Here is a 19,717-nt window from a genome sequence, read left to right as displayed (position 1 = left end):
TAGTCAGATGACGATGCCCGGAGTCGTATTTTATTTATTTCAGCGATTAAGGAGATTATTAAAATATTTATGGTTGAAAATTATTTGAAACGAAATTTGTTAAATCTTATAATCTTGCTCGGAGAATTATGCAAGTATACTGTATACATATATACACAACTATCAACTACAGTGATATAAAAAAGACATTATGATGATTCGAACAGTGGCTGTGTTAGTACTTGTAAATTTGAAAGAGGTAGATACGTAGCATGTTTTTATTCACGTGAGTCACGTGAGTTGTGGAGAGATCAAGCTTCCGTGATCTTAATGAAAAGTGGAGCCCATAATTTCAACTGTCTAGATTCACCGACAGTACGAGGATGATTTTATCGACCGTCCGATGTTTCCAAGCTGTCATCGTATTTTTATTTTTTTTTACAAAACATCAGTAATAATAATAAGATTTTCTAGTTTGAGATGATTGTGCCGACACACTTTTGGTGTTATGTGTCTCTCAATATTTTAAAGTTTGTACGCATTCCTAATTATATTCACTAGTCAAAAGTTTCATACAGCCCACGTTTATCATGTACTTAATTTTAAACAGTCTTTAAACCAGATTAGTTTAATTCATTTAAATAGTAATTACGTTGTTTAGTCAGAAACTGGATTATAGATCATGATAAGGTTGAATAAGATGTGGACAAGCACAAACCTATTTGAAAACGTCGTTATTCACATTATTACGCGTGTTACTTTTGTTAAAATGTGAGTCTTTCGAAGTTTGAAATTGGATTTTGATAATATATGTGAAGAAGTATAAAATATATGAATTCTAAAACCAATAATCCATCATAAATACTGAACATACACATATATCCTAGATTTGATTTCTATAGATTCGCTATTGAATAAAAATATATGGTACATGCATGCTAATCACTGATTAATACTTTGGTAACAATATATCTTCTTGTGGCATCTTCAAATTGGTTGGATTCCATGATAGGGGAAAAAAGCTATCTACAATCAAAAAGAAAAACGCCATCCGATATGATTTGTTAGCGAGACAAATGTGGGGCTAAGATTGCCATTATGGGAAATGTGGGGCTAAGATTGCCATTATGGGAGTCGATATATGCGTAGAGAGAAAGAGGGAGAGGGAGTTTTTGTAATTACTACTTAGGGAAAGAAACAGAGAGCATCAAAGCATCGTCATAGTTCCATTAGGGGAAGGTTTGGCTTTTTCCTCCCCCACTTGTAATATTATTCTTTCACGCTTTGGATCTCCTTTTACCCACACCTATTCTTTGCTTTAGTAACTACTAAACACGTATTTAGAAATATGCGTTTTGAAATTTTTTAAATACAAAAAATTCTGTGTGTCAATATAGACAATTTTATTCGTTCTTTTTTTTTTTGGGTCAGCAGACGCTACTAATTAAACTTGAACTTGTCTCAAGAGAAACATGCAAGTATAAGTACGATTCTGAAAAGAAAATGATCCACTACAAAAAAAATAAGTATAACTATATCAGTATCAAGATTCTGTTAACATCATTATAAAAAAAGTAAAGTAAAACAATAGTTGCATACTTGCATGATGAATGATTAACCAGAGTTATGATTATCTTTTTATAAACGATAACCAACTGTTGCAATAATTTTTCATTGCTGATTTCAAATAAAACATTACTTTAACGATATGGGGGAATTTTTAAGAAACAGTAGAGACGTTAATAAAAATCCCATATGCGAGAAATCTCAAAAAGGTTATATGTCGAATACATTTTCAAATTCATCTATTTTTTTTCTTTCTAATTTTCTTAATTTTTTAAATAAAATGTCGATGTATATGAACATAATAAAAAATGGAGAGACAGGATGATTATTCTTTCTGAGTTGATGTAAATACCTTAAGTAAATGTGAAAACAATGATTAAAAATCAAAATGTGAAGGGAGAGTGAGTACACGCGCGTATAACAAGAGAGTGAAGGTGTAATCAAAGCAATGGAAAGAGAGAAAAAGCTGTTTCCCGTACTCTTGGATAGGGGCATTTTAGGTATTACTTCGTTTTTTTTCTTTTCCCATCACATTATTTCCGTTTCCTTTTCTTCTCCTACGAAACTCTTTTACACGGATTTGTTCATCCTGTTTTTTGTTTTTGTTTTTACACATTTGTAATTTTCTATATTCAACAAATATACAGGGAATTACATTTTTAAAAAAGTTTCGCTCCACTAAACAAACATAAAATTTTGTTTGTAGATAACAACATGATTATGTTGTTGATGTTGAAAATAATCATATGCTGCTGAATTGATGTCCCAATTTGTTTTCGGAGAAGAAAGAAAGATATAAATTATAGTCCTAAAATGATAAATTGTGAGTAGTTGGAGTAGGAGAAATTAAATAGGACAATAAATAAAAAATAAAGATACTCCCATCTACATCCTACATTTTAGTCCATAATAATTTCAGCAAACTTTTGAATTTCTGAATTTACTTGCCCTTTTTATATAAAAGAAAAATGTGATGTCAATACTCAGGAGACCAAAAACTAGGAGACAGTCTAATACACTTGTATTGGGAAAGAATCAATTTTCAAAATGAATTTCTTCATAAATATTTTTTTTTCCTTTGACTCCTTTCATTGATAAAAAAAAATCCTGCACCTCTCTAATGATGAATACTTGAATAGAGTCAGATATTTATTCTATTAAATAATTTAGTTATTTATTTAGAACCTACCTTTATTTGCTTTGATGGTTATTCTCATCTGAGTTTTCTTCTTCTCTCTTATTTCTCTCCCAAGTTTCTTATTTTTTTTCCTCTTTACTTTACACAAAGGAACAACAAATAATGTGGAACCTTAACGACTCACCCGATCATCACGAAGAATCCGACAGTAGAGGGAATCCGGTCGGACACGTGTCAAACGGGATGAGTCAATCTGCAACGTGGCTACCGTTTGTGCTTCCGGTGACCAGGAATTTCTTTCCGGCTCAAAGCATGGAACCGGGAGTTCGTTGGTCCGGTTTCAATAGTGTCGGTAAGTCGGATCCAAGCGGATCGGGTCGACCAGAAGAGCCGGAGATATCACCGCCGATAAAGAAGAGCCGACGTGGTCCTCGCTCACGTAGCTCTCAGTATCGAGGAGTTACGTTTTACCGACGAACCGGAAGATGGGAGTCACATATTTGGTAAATCACATAATACCTTTTAAAACCATATGTAGTGTTATCATTTCAATTATTTTCATAAAATGTTTTGGAATATTATGCAGGGACTGTGGGAAGCAAGTGTACTTAGGTATGGTTCATATACATAAAAATTACGATTTAACTTTTGTGTCTTCGATTTATTTGACAAAACAAAGGGTTTTGTTTCCTTCTAATTGTTGTTACATATATATGCAGGTGGATTTGACACTGCACATGCTGCTGCTCGGTATATTTTCGAACCTAGCTAACGCATTACTATACTAGTATCATTTTTTGTTCATTATTTTGTTATTGGCTATAATATGGGTCAATAAATATTTGAGACAGAGCCTATGATCGAGCGGCGATTAAATTCAGAGGTGTAGATGCAGATATTAATTTCGACATTGAAGACTACCTTGACGATTTGAAACAGGTTCTATATAAGTCTTTTATGGATATATCTACTTTAGGTTATACTAGTAATTTAATTACTTACTACTCAGAAGAAAACACAATGAAATATTGGTTTTTTTTTTTTGCAGATGGGAAATTTGACAAAGGAAGAGTTTATGCATGTACTTAGAAGGCAAAGCACTGGGTTTCCAAGAGGCAGTTCTAAATACAGAGGTGTTACTTTGCACAAATGTGGAAGATGGGAGTCACGTTTGGGTCAATTCCTCAACAAAAAGTATTAATTTCTTCATAGTTTTTGGTGCAAATATTAAATTTCCAGTCTGTTTCTTATTAATTTGAAGTGTCCTGTTTGCTTTTTTTGTTTGCTATCTTTTCAGGTACGTTTATTTGGGTCTCTTTGATACCGAGATTGAAGCTGCTAGGTACTTCTTCATTATTCACTGTCTCATCACCAAAAAAAATATTTACTTTTTTCCTGGTACGAAATATGAAAAAACTGAAATTTGAATATAGAGCTTATGATAAAGCGGCAATAAAGTGTAATGGGAAAGACGCTGTTACCAATTTTGACCCTAAAGTATACGAGGAAGAAGAAGATCTTAGCTCAGGTAAATTTATTTTTACTTTTTTTTTTTGTCTTAAAATTTACTCCAGTCACCAGATTCTATTGTAAAAATCAACAGAGACGACGAGGAACGGTCATAATCTTGGTCTAAGTCTAGGAGAATCATCATCTGAAGAGTTTAGACTCAAGTCTGATGTAAGTGTTCATGTTTGTGTATGTATATTGTTTTTGTCGGAAAATAATTAAATTGGTGATATAATTCATATGTATGATAATTTTAAAGATTGCAAGCATAAGAAGTAGGATTAGAGATGAGGAGAGATTATTAGGGAGCGATCTATCGCTAGCAATGATGACGACGACTGTCAGATCGGAAAAGCAGCAATCGGACGGTGGAGGAAATCGAGTGGTGGGAATGGCAGCATCATCAGGATTCTCTCCTCAACCTTCCCCTTACCGCATTCCTCGCACCTTCCACTTCTCTCGTCCCTGATTCATCATCATCATCATCACTATCATCACAATCATCATCTGAGCTAGTGTTAACCAAGTTATGCTTTAATGAATTTGAGTTATTCTCGAGCTATTTTTGGGCTCTGTAATACATATATGTTCTTGAGTACGGTATAACAAGTTTTTTTCTTTCTGTTAATTTAATCAGACAACAAAAAAGGTATACTCGCGAGTGATCCTAACTCCAAGTTCATACTAAATTTATGTCTTCGCCTGAAATAGAGAGATAACCAAACGGATTTAGTAACCAATTACTGTTCTTGCTAAACAGATAAAAGAGTTTGGTGTGAATAAATGGAGTGAAAACGTGATCACCTTGAGTGAGTGAGACTTAATTATATACAAAGAGCACCAACATCTGGTGCATTTGCTTCAACTTCATTCGATGTTCCTCTTCTCAAATTCTTTCTCCCCTTCTTCGACTCCATTGTTTGGCTCCTGCAAATTAATCAAGAAACACTCATCTTTAGTTAAGTTCTGCTTTGAGTGTTTTGCAGAACCGTTTTAAGAAACTTACACTAACAGTTTTACAGAGGATCTCCCAGTTGCTGTTCCACAGCAGGACTTGTATTTCTTCTTTGAACCACATGGACATGTTTTATTCCTTGGGATCTTCTGCAGTTTTCACAGAAATCCTTTTATATTCGGATCATATTTTAATGCAATCATAAGGAAATAAGCTATCTCATGGTTTAAGCGAGCCAACAAACCTTATCATCGGTCTGTGTAGTGCACTTGGCTTGGACTGTTTCACTGTTATTGCCGCTAGCTGATTCCTCCTCTATCAATTCTTCTCTGGCTTGCTCGGTGTTTTCCATTGGACTATCACTTGCATGCTTTGGGTTGATGGTATCTGATGCAGAGGCGGTTTCTGTATCATTTTCAGTCAAAGACTCCATTCCTTGGTCTGCTATCAGGAATTCTATAGCAGCATCCACATCACCATTAACTTGTAATAGAACCTAAAGATAAGAGAGGACTAATGATCATGATATTCTCTCAAACATTAACCAAGCATCGCATTATCACCTGTTCAGCTTTCTCAGTATTGTCACAACAACTACCAGACATGACAACTTTGATAGCTCCAGCATTCACATGACACTTATCAGCTTTATTTTTGGACTTGCTCTCTGTAGCTTTCGCTTGTTTAGATGCTGCTGAAACTTTAGCATCAGCCTTCCACACAACTGGAATTTATTAGGACAGAAAAACAGACAATTTATGTATATTACAGATAAACACAGAGCTAAAGTTTGAAGTAAAACCTCTATTACAACAGGCCTGGCTGGTCCTCCACAAGCATCTTCCTTGGAACGCACACTGTTGTAGTGTTCCCCATCATGGTAAGACCTGAAAGAGAAACTATTAAAGTAAAAGCAAATTCAAACCGATAAAAGAATCATTAACAGAACCAAGTATACTTACAGATGGATCATGCGGGTTCGCGTATCTTCAAAGTTGCGTATATACCAACGCGGTGACATGTTCTGCAACATAAAGATACCACTGCTCAAACAAACGTATCGATAAAAACGAAGCAGATGATGAGAAGAGGCATTGTTATTATTACCCTGTGAATACATATATTACTGCGAGTGACAAGAGAAGCTGCTTGTAATTCCATATTCCCAGCCCAAGTTCCATCATCGTCCATGGTTTTACAGTAATCCTCAAAAGGAACATCATCTTCGATAAAAGGCTCGAACATTTCACGATTTTTCTGTCAAAAGCCATCAAGTATTGTATATACATATAGAGAGACAGTTTCCAAATATCACTAAGTAATGGCTGCCACTTACCACTATATAAAGTACAATCATGTTACGGTACTTGTTGTGTTCATCCTCATTGCCTTCTAATTGATCAGCAATTGCTCTGTGAAAGAGAATCACTATTCAATCTAACACGATTGCTTTGTTCTTCAAAAAACAAATCGAATTCGATGATCAAAGCAAAAGACATACCTGAAGAAACAATTACCGTCAGCAGTCACTTGGATAATCTTAAGCCCTAAAGCGTCAAGCTGAGCACGAAATTGAGAGAGATCACAATCCTTTCCTTGCTTCTTTTTCAAATCAACCACACAAACAAATTACAATATTTTCCACAGAGCAAAACAGGCCAATACTAATCGAATCAGACTGATTTGGGAATACAAAAATCATATATTGAAGTTGAGAATCATGAAGAAAACCTGATGCGGTTGTTTCTTAGGCTTAGATTTCTGTTGTTTAGTTTTCGCCATTATCAAATCAGATACAAGGAAGTAATACGAAAGCTAGTTGTTTGTCGGGTAGTTGCGGCGGCGCAATGAGGACGGTTTCGTCGCCGCCGAATCTCCGGTACATGAAGAACAACCATGTACGACATTATTGGGCCTGATTTGGCCCATCAAGAAACAAAACTATAGGCCCTTCTTCAAAATTTATACACATCGGATAATTAAAAGTTCTGATCAAACCAAGGATTAAACACGTTACATATTTCTTAATTTGTGTATTTATAATACTGTAGTTATGATTATTTATCTTTTTAAGAAAATAATTTCACACACTTATCTATTTATATTATAAGAAATATATATCCATGTATTGAGATATATGGTAACGGTAAGTCGGTAACACCAGTTTAACTTTAAACTTTGATAATGATCCATGTATCGCTCTGTTCGTATTCTACACTAAATAAAGACTGCTTTATAATTGTTAAATTTATTGACATACATTATTACTCGTACGTCTACATCAACGAAAGATAAAGTCATTTTTTCTTCTTTTTTGTTAATGATATAGTCATACTTTAACAAAAAAAAAAGATTAAGTCATGCTAAATACGACCAATCATAGAGATTCTTTATTCACTTTCCTAACATATTCTTAAAGTTTGTTGTTATACACGTGGAAATTTCACAAAATGACAAAGCAAATAATGAAAAACAACTCAGGCCACACAGAGTCACAAACATTATTAAAGTGTGATGTAACTTGTTTCTTGGATCTTGGTCTTTTTTTAATTAGTGCTTTCAATATATGTACTCATTTGAAAACCTCACGTAACCCAAAACCTCACTGATTAAGAAAAAGGTAAAACGATGGAAGAAGAATTGGTGGTAATCTCGAAGAGCATAGTTAATCCCAGAAGCCTTAAGAAACCGACTTCTGTGAAGAAGATTCAGCTGACTCCATGGGATCTCTCTCGCCTTCGTTTTGGTTATCTTCAAAGAGGTCTTCTCTTTCACAAAATTGAAGTCAAACAATTACAAGCTTCACTCTCTGTTGCACTTGATCGTTTCTATCCTTTAGCTGGTCGTCTTGTGAAGCTAAAGAACGACGACGATACTGTCTCGTTTTTCATCAGCTGCGATGGTTCAGGTGTGGAGTTTGTTCACGCAGTGGCTAAAAACATCGAGCTCAGTGATGTCCTTGAGTTATCCGGTTCTGTCCCCGGGTTTTTCGCTTCCTTTTTCCCTGCAACGGGGATCAAGAACTACCACGGTGTCTCAAGATCTCTACTTATGGTTCAAGTGACAGAGATGAAGGACGGGGTTTTCATCGGTTTTGGTTACAACTCTACCGTGGCTGATGCCACTTCAATCTGGAAGTTCATCAATGCATGGTCAGAGATTTGCTCGAAAGATTCTTCAGGATCCCAAACTTTCCAACGTCGTCTTCACCTTAAAGGTTGGTTCTTTGACGAGATTGATTATCCAATCCATATTCCAGACCCTGAAACAAAACCAACTAGTTATGTAACAACACCAACCAATCTACAAGAGAAGATGTTTCATGTTACAAAAGAGAATGTTTTGAAACTTGACGCTAAAGCCAACGACGAGGCTGATCAAAAGATCTCTTCTATTCAAGCGGTGTTAGCATATATATGGCGTTCAATGGTTAAACACAGTGGCATGAGCCGAGAGGAAGAGACTCATTGCAGGTTACCTATAAACATGAGGCAACGGCTAAATCCGCCACTAGAAGAAGAGTGTTTTGGGAATGTAAGCCAAACCGGGATAGCTACGGTCACGGTTGGAGAGCTGCTGGACCATGGACTAGGCTGGGCTGCAATGCAAATCAACAACATGGAGCTGTCACAAACTGATGAAAAAGCCAAAGCATTTGCAGAGAATTGGGTGAAAAATATCAAGATTCCGGTTTCTGTTGGTAGCAAAGATTTAGTTGTCACAAACTCTCACCGGTTCGATGTGTACTGTAATGATTTCGGTTGGGGTAAACCGATAGCTGCAAGAGCTGGACCACCGTATCTCAATGGAAGACTCGTTGTTTTCAAAGGAATTGGAGAAGCAAGTCTTGATTTTCAGGCTTGTTTACTGCCTCAGGTAGTGGAAAAATTAGTCAAAGATGCTGAATTTAACGAATATGTAAGCATTGTATGAGATGATTTGGTTTAGCAATGTGAATTTAACTAAGCCAAACACCAATTCTCTCTCGTTTTTCAAATTAATACAATAATAAGCCTATGCAATTCTTTCGTGTTCGGTTCACAACATCACCATGAACAAACAGATTCGGATAATTCAACGAATTTAGAGATTCTTATATATATAGTAACGTACCTGAACGGAATCGGAAACACTCGCCGCTGGGGTTGCAACATTCCGTCGAGCTCTGTAAAAAATTCCATCAAACTTCGACGATAGGTTGATAATGGGCCTAGGGGCTAGGGACAATTAATGGGCTTAACTATATAACCAAATAAATAACATGAAACACGTTGTAGTTCACTAGTTTGGTATGTCATGTCTGAATTTGATTCCAAAAACAGAAAATATAAAGATAAAGAAATTATACACTCCACTAGTAGTGGACTAGTGAATTTTATCAGCATCTATCTACTCGAGAAAAGAAAATGGCAGATGAAGTAGTAGTGATCTCTAAGAGCATTGTTCGACCAGAGAGCTACAACGAGGAATCGGATCGGGTTAAGATCCATCTCACTCCATGGGATCTCTTCTTTCTTCGATCCGAATACCCACAAAGAGGTCTTCTCTTTCCTCAACCCGACCCGGAAACCCATATAATCTCTCAGTTGAAATCATCTCTCTCTGTCGCTTTGAAGATCTTCTACCCATTCGCTGGTCGTCTTGTCAAGGTCGAGAACGAAGATGCTGGAACGGCGTCGTTTTACGTCGATTGTGATGGCTCAGGTGTCAAATTCATCCACGCTTCAGCTAAATCCGTTTCGGTTAGTGATGTTTTAGAACCTGTTGATAGTAATGTCCCTGAGTTCTTGAATCGTTTTTTCCCGGCGAATGGTGTTAGGAGCTGTGAAGGAATCTCGGAGTCGTTAATTGCGTTTCAAGTAACGGAATTGAAAGATGGGGTTTTTATAGGGTTTGGTTATAATCATATTGTTGCAGATGGATCTTCGTTTTGGAGTTTCTTCAATACTTGGTCGGAGATTTGCTTTAACGGGTTTGATGCCGATCATCGGAGAAAGTTTCCTCCTTTGCTTCTCCGTGGATGGTTTCTCGACGGTATTGAGTATCCGATTCGAATTCCGTTACCGGAGACGGAGACACCGAACCGGGTTGTTGTTACTTCATCGTTATTACAAGAGAAGATTTTTCGAGTCACGAGTAGAAACATCTCTGAGCTTAAAGCGAAAGCTAACGGCGAGGTTGACTCCGATGATCGGAAAATATCGTCGCTTCAAGCGGTTTCAGCGTATATGTGGCGATCGATAATCAGAAACAGTGGTCTGAATCCGGAAGAAGTGATTCATTGCAAGTTACTGGTGGATATGAGAGGAAGACTAAACCCTCCGCTTGAGAAAGAGTGTTTCGGTAACGTGGTCGGATTCGCGACGGTGACGACTACTGTGGCGGAGATGCTTCACAATGGGCTTGGTTGGGCTGCATTGCAAATAAACAAAACTGTTGGGTCACAAACGAATGAAGAGTTTAGAGAGTTTGCTGAGAATTGGGTGAAGAAACCGAGTATATTGAATGCTAAGGCTTTTAGTAATTCTATAACAATTGCTAGCTCTCCTCGGTTCAATGTGTATGGAAACGATTTCGGTTGGGGTAAACCAATAGCGGTTCGAGCTGGACCGGGAAATACCACCGATGGTAAACTCATTGCTTATCCGGGGATCGAAGAAGGAAACATCGAGTTTCAAACGTGTTTATCGTCTAGTGTTTTGGAAAAATTATCGACTGATGAAGAGTTTTTGAAGCATGTATGTGTTGTATAAGTAAAATCAACCAAATCAAATGTACTTTTTTGTGTGTGTCTTGAATAAAGTTGAAGATGTGAAAACAATCTTTGTCAACAGAAATCTATTTAGATAGTTTTCCTTCTTTACTCTTTGTCTTTTAATGAATAAATTAACCTATAAGTAATTTGACAAAATAACTTCTTCTTGCATAAACACATTGAACACGAAAAGTACAAACGTAAGATGAGAAAAGAAAATTACAGATAACGTCATGTCAAATTTAACAATTAAAGTATGTGTTAGTTCACTAACATTTAAATATTTTGTGAAGCAAGCAACACAAAAAATAATGTATTTTTGAGTGAATAAGAAAGATCTTTTATTACGCACCGTAGGCCGTGGCATGTGCCACGTGGCGTACAGAAGAAAAAAGACGGAGTCCTAGAGGTATTCTTCTACGCAAAATCTTGGACCGTGTAATAAAAACATTTATTAAATCATATAAATTAATTTCAAATTTTTTGTTATAACGATTAAAAAATATGACGGAACTATGACCACATCTTCTGCAGTTAAACCATGAAAAAGACAACATCTGCTTCCTCTGCAATTATGAAGAACTAATGATATATACAAACAATTCTTAATACATAAAAATCTTCTACAAATATTGATTTAAGAAGCTCTAAAATCATACAAGTCATGGATGAAGAAGCAGCGATTGATCGTTTACCATTAGACCTTCTTGCATATATATTTTCGTTGGCTACTTCTTTCACCGTTTTGGCCCAGTAAGTGTTTTCATTGATGATCCTTACAAGTTTGATCCTCTCTTTTTTTGATTAAATAAATCATTGTTGTGAGATTGAAGTTTTTGGTGAATTTTGGGGTTTTTAGGGCAAGTGGTGTTTGCAAGAAATGGAGAAAAGCTGTAAATCAATCGATGGCGAGAAGAGAAACTCTGAGCTTTGCTGGTTGGAAAATGGACGATGATTCCACTTCTCGTCTCGTTCATCTTGCTTTCAACCTCAAAGAACTCGACATGTAATCTCTCTCTCTTTCTCTCTGTTTTGCTCTTTGTTTGTTTCTTGTACTATGATCGTACTTGATTTGTCCTTCAATGGCGGATTAAGAGTAAACAAGATTGGTGGGATAGTGGAGATTTGCTGAATTTTTTGGTCAAGTTTCCAACTTTACCTTTAGGGTGTTTGAGATAGGATATTGACTTGGTCAAAAAACAGAACAGAACTATAAACTCTGTTTTTTTCTTCTTTCATATTTGAAGATCTCGAAGCAGATGGGGTTGTCATATAACTGATAATGGTCTTTACCAAATAGCTTCTGCAAGATGTGTATCCAATTTAAACTCTGTCTCTTTATGGGGCATGACCGCCATTACTGATTCTGGTGTTGTTCAACTGGTAAAATCTAACACCGTTTTTTGTGCACTGGAATCTTGAAGATTCCTTTTTTGTTTTAATCATTTCAGAGAATCTTGATTTTGATTTGACAGATTTCAAGAACTTCCTCACTGCAACACCTAAACATAGGAGGAACATTTATAACCGATGAGTCTCTTTTCGCAATTGCAGAACGCTGCCATCAGCTTAAGGTAACAACAATCATCTAACCAAATAATTCTCTCTAGATTCATGAGAATCACGCTTTCGAAATTGGAATCCTTTATGCAGACAATCGGAATGTGGTGTTGCCGTCATGTGACAGAGAGAGGCCTTCTTGTTCTTGTAAACAAATGCAGAAAACTCGAATCCATCAACTTATGGGGAACTAGAGTTCCTGTAGATTGCTTCATTGCTTTACTTACCATCAGTCCTGCTCTTCAGATCAAACCCATGGAATTGCTTCTCAATGCTCAGAATCCACCACCGTTGCTGCATGCTGTCTAGTGTTGCTCATCATATTTCTTGTTTGTTGTGTACATAGTAATTCATACAATTGAATCTGCATATATCTTATGTGTTCTCTCATCAATCAACAACATATATATATAAATATTCAGTAAAGTTTCTATTGGAGTAGAATTGTGTCTATATATATATATATATAAGTTGCATAACAATCAACAGAAGCTGAAGACACACATACACAAGATTTCTGCCTATAGCTCTGCAGTCTACAATACAAGAATCAAATCAGAAACTCTTTCTAAGGCAATTCATGTCAACTTAGGCTCTCTCATTCGTTCTAAAGAAGTGATCAAGATTCTCTAACCTAAGAATCTCTCCACGTGGTTTGATTGGTTGTGTCATAGTAGAAATATCAGCAACGGAAGCAATGAGAAGCAGAAGACAACAATGTTGTTTAGTTGGGCCACAGAAGCTAAAGATCTTGAGAACTGAACTGAACCTGAGTAGCTTCCACCTGAGTTGCTTCCAGCCGTTGAATCCATGCTTGGAGTTCTTGTCTGTACAGTAACATTTTTGCATGAACCATAAGCTGCTCCTGGCTGCAACATCAAGAACCAAAATACGGGTGCCGGTTTTAGATAATTTAGGCTTGTAAGATCTTATTTCATACCCATAAGTAACTTTGGCGCGAGTTAATAAGTTAATACCTGGCAAGCAGAAAGAGTTTCACAACCGCAAAGTACCGGTCCATTCATTCTATCCAGAATTTCGAAAACGCCGCCTCCATCACTTCTCTGCAATATTATGGTTTGTTAGCTAGATCTCGTAAAAACAGTCATATTATAGTTATATGATTGATTCAGTACCATGTAGAAGTTAACAGCAAGAAAGTTTGGCATTCTATTCCCTCCTGACTTGAGACAAGTCCCAACCATCTCAGCAAGTGGAGCTGAGTGCTCCTTGCAAGCGTCTTTCTCAACCGGATATGTCGGGAAGTAATTCATCAAGAATAGCGAAGAACTTTTTGAATTTAAAGGTTGAGACTCTTTTCTGTTAGGACAAGAACCTCGCTTCACTCCGGGATCCCCAGCTTTAGACAATCATAAGAAAATGGCAAGAGAAGGTTATTCTCAGAGACAATTTTCATTAAAGATATAAACTGTGTGTAATACGCACATTCATTTTCAACCATGTATCTCCACTGATACGCAACGCCTTCTTCATCTTCTTTGGCAGCAACAGAAGTGAAAACCAGGAGCCTATGATTCTCTTGCACCATGTCAGTCACAGTAGGCCAATCTTCTCCCTTTCTAGGCATTTTCGAAACAGGGAACCAGTATTTGTCCAAACCAGCGTTGGCAAACAGTGTTGATAAGCCTTTAGGTCTGTGCACATAATCCTCTATTATGATGGTAACAATCTCTGTTGGGTTTTGACTCAGAAATGCCTCAACTTCCCTCAGTATGTTAATTGCAGGTTGCTGATTCAAAAAGAAAACAAAGTTCACATTTACCAATCCAATCAGGTTTCAAGCTTTCGATCCAGCAAGGTTAAGCTGAAGATAAAACTTACAAAAGCGGTGAAGTTGAAACATTGCCCTCGAAGCGAATGGCAAAGCCAGATATCATTGTTGAAGTCATACATATCCAGCATTAGCCCTCTAACTCCATTCTAGAACAAAAATATACATTCAAGAGTTTTATCCAAAAAAAGAGGAAACTATAATAAGAGAGTTGGTAATAAGAGCATTACTTGTAGCTGATTAGTAATAGTATCTTCTTGATTGTAAAATGTAATCCTCTCAACACCTGGCAAAAGTGGTGCATTTGCATTGCTAAAGGCATTATGAGTCATCAACCATGTATACTTGTTAAAAGGCAATCCATTGATCTACAAAAAACACACACACAAATTTCATCACCACATCTTCAAAGTTCAAAACTTTTGATACAACCAAATGATCTAGACTATCTTTTAATGCAACCAAATGAAATCTTCAGCAAAACCCATCTTCAAAGTTCAAAACTTTTGATAGACCAAGTGATCTAGACTATCTTTTGAAACAACGCATCTTCAAAAATTGGAAACTCTAGAGAAATCCAACTAATTATAGGAACTAAATCTCACAATGGAAGTTGGACTTGTGGCTTGGCCTCTTGTGCAGACGGGTTTACTTCTTCCAACGGCAGGACAGTCTCCACAGTATAAACCAGAGACACAATCAGTAGCCGAGGAGCATGAATCCAGCAGCTGAAAGAGACACAAAAATGCAAAATCCCTAAAGATTTAGACCCAAATTTGATAGCCATAAACCAGAGAATAATAAGCAAAGAGAATCAAGAACCTGGCAATTTCCATTGGAGCAAGCTGAGGAAAAAGAGAAAGAAAGAAGAAGAAGAAGAAGAGAGACAGTCACGGCTCTGCATAAGCCATTGATGCACGCCGACATCGCTCCGTAGCTTATGCAGAGATAGAGAGAGAGATATGAATGATGTTGGATCTACTTGGGGGGGTTTTCAAAGACGAGACAAAGAGATGTTTAGGTACTAAAACCCGGGCTTCATCGATTTGTTTTGTTAATCCTTGAAAGAGAGGTACAAAAGAAAAAGATTAGCTTTGGTTTTCTTTTTCTAAGACAAGGTTGAATCTTTTTCCCACCTAGCTCCTAGAGAGAAAATGAAGAAACGATTAGTAAAGAAGATAAACCACCTTTCAAAAGGAGTTCAATTTTGAGCATAATACAGTTTAACATTATAATAACATAACTCAAAACTACAGTTTCTAGTCTTGTACACCAAACATATGGAGTGACATTTTTGTCAAGATTTATGGAAACAGTGATCTTGTAAGAGTTTATCAATATAAGTAATAATGGTTTTATATTATTTCTTCTAGTTGTTAGGTGAGGTCTATCATAAAAAAAAAAAAAATTATTTCACAGATCACTATTTTCATTCTCTAAAATTTGCTCAGTTATAAGATTTTTTCACCTATTATTAGATGAAGATATCTTTTTTCTATTATGGTTAACGGTGCTCACATGCGTGGGGACACTCTTGTCTTGTTGCTTGTCTCTTTGCTTCTTTCAATGAAAAATGTTACAATTTTCATCATCTTACAAAAATTACTCAAACATCTAGGTGAAATTTTATTCTTAACGAGATTTATCATACCATGCCTATTTCATCTGCAGATTCGTCAGCAAGTGACGTATCGAATTAGTGACACTCTTAACGATCAAATGATTAATTTCCATTAAACCAAAAAAAAAAATGATTGATTTCCATAACCGATTTATTCACAATTGGTGATTTAACACACAAGTTGCTGTAATATACTCTTGATGTGTTTTTAACTTGAGATTTTTTTTTTAATACACAAAAAAAAAAAAAAACTTTTGTAGTTTGGACATTTACGTCCATTGAGTATGACGTCGTCGTCGTGTAAATTCTCTCTCTGCCTCTCGCTATAACGCTAGGCCCATTTACGTATTTTACTGAGCCTTTTTAGTTGGACCCAAACTCTCTCTTTTTAAGCCCATGACCCAAGTAATGTAATTAATCATCTTGTGAACTTGTAAATGAGGAAAACAAGATGCATATCTCCGGTTTAAAAAGCGTTTTAATGACGTTGAAAGCAAATATACAAAGCCAAAACATAAAATTTCCTTCCTTTTTTTGTTGAAAGCAACATTTATTATTTTTTGTACTTATTCACTCTAAAATGATATTTTTCCATTGAAGAAAATTCAATAAAGAAATGTTTTTCTATAAAAAACCAATTCAACTGTATTAGAGCTATAATTAAAACAGAATCCTTATTTTCAATAAAATAAATCTTCCGAATCCAGCTAAAGTTCCATTTTTATTAGCTGTCACAATTTTTTTAATTGAATTTTTAACATTTTGGGACTTCAAACTACCCAACAATTGTAAATCAGTGGTCTTTTTCTCCTTGAACTTTTTTTTGGTATAAACCTTTTTTCCTTAAAGTTGCTAAATCCTTTTATCCATGGAGGCACTGAAAAGTGGGTTATATGCATTATTTATCGTTTAAGCCTTAATTTGGTATATATATTTTTCCTTTAACTGAGCTACAATATATTTAGTGGTTTTTCTTTGTTCATAACGTCTTTATTTTTTCTATTACTTTATCAATATTAAGACTATCCTGTCCACTCAAGTATTTGCATTTGAATGGAAGAGTTAAATGGTGATGATACTTGAAAGTGTTAATTATCTATATAAATTCAGCTTAATCTAGCCCCTTGAAAAAAAATTTTGAGTCAGGTAATATGTTTCTCCAAAAGTATGGATCCAAACGAAGACAATTCTGAGATACCGGATAGTCCTTTTAGCTTCATGTGGCTACTATTTGGAGACGACTGGGATCTATGGGACACTTACTCACCAGTTGATGCTGATGACATCTCACCAGATCCAACGCTTGATGTGAACGGTGATGGTCCGGCAATAGAGCCCGGTTCCCTTCTGAGGACAATTAGTTGGGTAATTATCTATTATCTAATGTTTTTTTTAAGAGAAATAATTTATTTGGATATAATATAGACATGAAAATTGTTTAGGAAACAACGTTCGAGCAGGACTCGTTACAATCATGGAACGATGAACAATCTGAAACAACATCAGTAGTAGAGTATACAGATGTATCTTCTCATGGAAACACCTTCACTAACGAGGTATAGTATAAATCTAGACTAGATTAACTTTTGATATGCAAATCTCTTAGCATTTCAAATATATTTCAAGAGTTTATGAATCAATATTGGAGGAAATAAGATCCAATATTATTGACATTTGAAAGAAAAAAAAAAAGGATTTTGATTTGTTTTGACATTCCGTGATTTTACGTAATCATTTCCCTCGTATCTTGTTTGGTTTTAAATTTTCTGTTTTTGCGTGGGAAAACATTGAATGTCACTTAATTGAGTAATTAATTATCTATTATCTAATATTTTTCTTTAAAAGGTATAAAGCTTTTAGATATAATCTAGACATTGAAATTATATAGGAAGAAACGTTGGAGCGTTACTGGAGAAACTGGTTACAGTCATCGACCAATGAACAATCTGAAACAGGATCACAAGAAGAGTATACAAATGCATCTTCTCATGGAGGCACCTTCATTTACGAGGTATATAATAAATATATAGACTAGATTAAGTTTCGATATGCAAATCTCTTAGCATTCAAGTATATTTAGAGTTTATGAAACAATATTTGTGGAAATAAGACTAAAAAAAAACAATTGCCATTTAAAAAACAAAGAAAGGTTTAAATTTTCTATGATATTTAGTGAACTTAAAATAATCATTTTCATGTATTTTGTTTGGTTTAAAATTTTTCGGTTTTACATGGAAAACATTAATATCACTTAGTTGGGTAATTATCTAATATCTAATGCTTTTGGATATTATAATATAGACATTGAAATTGTATAGGAAGAAACGTTGGAGCAGTATTGGAGAAACTGGTTACAGTCATCGACAAATGAACAATTTGAAACAGAGTCACTAGAAGAGTATACAAATCCATCTTCTCATGGAGACATCTTCACTTACGAGGTATATTATATATGTTATAACTAGACTAGATTAAGTTTTGATATGCAAATATCTTCAAAAACTACTAAAGTGTTTACATCACATTTGAAAGCCTTCACCATTTTTTCATTTGTTATGAACATTGTATCTTAGAAGTTAGCACTTTAGAGTTTTTTGCAAGATAACATTGAAAATTTAATGCTTCCAGTATTGGTTAACTAGTCGGTTGCATGTGTAGTTTTCAAAGAAGTGCATTTGAATCCTAGATGTAGAAGAGATTAGGACTCTCTTTAATAAAAATTATATGTACCATTTTGGTTTCTTGATTCTAGAGTTGTATAAGCTGCAGAGTTTAGATATCGATAATTTTATGAATGAATCTTTTTTTTTCTAGGAATTATTGAGCATCACTGACGAAACAGGAGATGAACGCACTGGTTTAAGCGAGGAAGTGATTGATGAGAATCTAATAAGAAGGAAATATGAAAAGCGTAGCGACGATGAAACGAAGAGATGTGTGATCTGTCAGCAGAAATTGAAGGACAATGAAGAAGTTTCGAAACTGGGATGTGGGCATGACTTTCACTTCGGATGCATCAAGAATTGGCTAATGGTCACGAACAAGTGTCCTCTTTGCAACCGAGAAGTCGTTTAAATGTTTTATCAAGTTTGAAAGATTCCGTTTATCTCGTTGGATTTCAGTTTTTTTGTTTCTTTCTTTTGCTATGAACCATAATTACCAATATTTCCCTTTTTATCAAGTTAGAAAGATTCCATTTATTTAGATGGCAAGTTGGATTTTGATTTGATTTCTGATTTTGATTATTATCATCTATATATATATTTTTGCAGCCACTTTGTGAAATAAATTCTGGAGTTGGGATTTATTTACAGCGGCTGTCATTGGCATTTAATAATTGTTTTTGATAATTAGAAAGAAAATCTTCTAATTAAATATTTGACATTTAACAATCTTTCCAAAATCTCTCTACCTTAACTACACGATTAATTACTAAAATAAAACTTCTAAAATATTTAATATCATTTAATTACTACAAAATTATCATTTTTGATATTGCTTTTCTGCATGATTATAATCATCAAACCGTAGAGATATTTGATAACATTTAATTACTACAAAATTACAAAATATTTAGACAATAATTCATAAACATATCATAAATAAGATCACATTCATAAAATAAATGAGTTTTTTTAGAGGACGGGTTGGCGGGACGGGTTTGGCAGGACGTTACTTAATAACAATTGTAAACTATACAATAAAAATATTTTATAGATAGATACAATTTACAAACTTTTATATATATTAATTTAAAAAATAAATTGTTTTCGCGGTATACCGCGGGTTAAAATCTAGTTATTCTTATTTTTGCTATGAACCATAATTATTTTAATTACTAT

General features: G+C 35.1%; 7 protein-coding genes and 2 long non-coding RNA genes across 14 annotated transcripts; 6 read left to right on the top strand and 3 right to left on the bottom strand.

The window, feature by feature from the left end:
• Positions 1-917: 917 nt before the first annotated feature.
• On the top strand, positions 918-1,302 carry AT5G09825. Its single transcript, NR_143239.1, has one exon. It is a non-coding gene; the product is annotated as an other RNA (long non-coding RNA).
• Positions 989-1,302, bottom strand: AT5G09835. Its single transcript, NR_143240.1, has one exon. It is a non-coding gene; the product is annotated as an other RNA (long non-coding RNA).
• A 1,206-nt stretch (positions 1,303-2,508) lies between these two features.
• TOE3 (target of early activation tagged (EAT) 3) lies at positions 2,509-4,831 on the top strand (the record flags this gene model as incomplete). 4 transcript variants are annotated; one of them, NM_126118.4, is made up of 9 exons in its annotated part: positions 2,531-3,186; positions 3,270-3,295; positions 3,403-3,433; positions 3,535-3,622; positions 3,732-3,877; positions 3,981-4,025; positions 4,117-4,211; positions 4,287-4,363; positions 4,452-4,831. In NM_126118.4, exons 1-9 carry the CDS (start codon positions 2,846-2,848, stop codon positions 4,659-4,661), a joined length of 1,059 nt encoding a protein of 352 aa, NP_201519.1. In that variant the 5' UTR covers positions 2,531-2,845. The 4 variants fall into 4 exon arrangements, with proteins under 4 accessions (NP_001332132.1, NP_201519.1, NP_001332130.1 ...); NM_001345814.1 differs by lacking the exon at positions 4,452-4,831 and having other exon boundaries at positions 2,509-3,186; positions 4,287-4,414; NM_001345815.1 differs by lacking the exons at positions 4,287-4,363; positions 4,452-4,831 and having other exon boundaries at positions 4,117-4,276.
• On the bottom strand, positions 4,713-7,042 carry AT5G67170 (SEC-C motif-containing protein / OTU-like cysteine protease family protein; the record flags this gene model as incomplete). 3 transcript variants are annotated; one of them, NM_126117.3, is made up of 11 exons in its annotated part: positions 6,879-7,014; positions 6,649-6,749; positions 6,484-6,559; positions 6,255-6,404; positions 6,110-6,171; positions 5,950-6,034; positions 5,711-5,860; positions 5,392-5,643; positions 5,199-5,296; positions 4,997-5,119; positions 4,713-4,894 (listed from the first exon to the last, which is right to left on the bottom strand). In NM_126117.3, exons 1-10 carry the CDS (start codon positions 6,927-6,929, stop codon positions 5,017-5,019), a joined length of 1,128 nt encoding a protein of 375 aa, NP_201518.2. In that variant the 5' UTR covers positions 6,930-7,014. The 3 variants fall into 3 exon arrangements, with proteins under 3 accessions (NP_201518.2, NP_001318894.1, NP_001330571.1); NM_001345812.1 differs by lacking the exon at positions 4,713-4,894 and having other exon boundaries at positions 5,017-5,119; positions 6,879-7,016; NM_001345813.1 differs by lacking the exon at positions 4,713-4,894 and having other exon boundaries at positions 5,017-5,119; positions 6,255-6,559; positions 6,879-7,042.
• A 472-nt stretch (positions 7,043-7,514) lies between these two features.
• Positions 7,515-9,184, top strand: EPS1 (HXXXD-type acyl-transferase family protein). Its single transcript, NM_126116.2, has one exon. The coding sequence runs from the start codon at positions 7,776-7,778 to the stop codon at positions 9,078-9,080; it is 1,305 nt and encodes a 434-aa protein (NP_201517.1). The 5' UTR covers positions 7,515-7,775; the 3' UTR covers positions 9,081-9,184.
• Positions 9,185-9,382: 198 nt separating this feature from the next.
• AT5G67150 (HXXXD-type acyl-transferase family protein) lies at positions 9,383-11,010 on the top strand. Its single transcript, NM_126115.4, has one exon. The coding sequence runs from the start codon at positions 9,554-9,556 to the stop codon at positions 10,898-10,900; it is 1,347 nt and encodes a 448-aa protein (NP_201516.1). The 5' UTR covers positions 9,383-9,553; the 3' UTR covers positions 10,901-11,010.
• Positions 11,011-11,410: 400 nt separating this feature from the next.
• On the top strand, positions 11,411-12,900 carry AT5G67140 (F-box/RNI-like superfamily protein). Its single transcript, NM_126114.4, has 5 exons — positions 11,411-11,655; positions 11,762-11,908; positions 12,150-12,285; positions 12,378-12,476; positions 12,556-12,900. Exons 1-5 carry the CDS (start codon positions 11,567-11,569, stop codon positions 12,769-12,771), a joined length of 687 nt encoding a protein of 228 aa, NP_201515.1. The 5' UTR covers positions 11,411-11,566; the 3' UTR covers positions 12,772-12,900.
• Positions 12,898-15,481, bottom strand: AT5G67130 (PLC-like phosphodiesterases superfamily protein). Its single transcript, NM_126113.4, has 8 exons — positions 15,077-15,481; positions 14,860-14,982; positions 14,485-14,622; positions 14,305-14,403; positions 13,909-14,212; positions 13,599-13,822; positions 13,440-13,526; positions 12,898-13,331 (listed from the first exon to the last, which is right to left on the bottom strand). Exons 1-8 carry the CDS (start codon positions 15,179-15,181, stop codon positions 13,131-13,133), a joined length of 1,281 nt encoding a protein of 426 aa, NP_569045.1. The 5' UTR covers positions 15,182-15,481; the 3' UTR covers positions 12,898-13,130.
• Positions 15,482-17,034: 1,553 nt separating this feature from the next.
• AT5G67120 (RING/U-box superfamily protein) lies at positions 17,035-18,971 on the top strand. Its single transcript, NM_126112.2, has 5 exons — positions 17,035-17,240; positions 17,318-17,431; positions 17,764-17,886; positions 18,194-18,316; positions 18,690-18,971. The coding sequence occupies exons 1-5, from the start codon at positions 17,043-17,045 to the stop codon at positions 18,948-18,950; spliced, it is 819 nt and encodes a 272-aa protein (NP_201513.1). The 5' UTR covers positions 17,035-17,042; the 3' UTR covers positions 18,951-18,971.
• Positions 18,972-19,717: the final 746 nt, after the last annotated feature.

Source organism: Arabidopsis thaliana, chromosome 5 (assembly GCF_000001735.4).
Source record: "Arabidopsis thaliana chromosome 5, partial sequence".
NCBI classification, from domain to species: domain Eukaryota; kingdom Viridiplantae; phylum Streptophyta; class Magnoliopsida; order Brassicales; family Brassicaceae; genus Arabidopsis; species Arabidopsis thaliana.
This window is presented reverse-complemented; position numbering and strand designations above follow the sequence as displayed.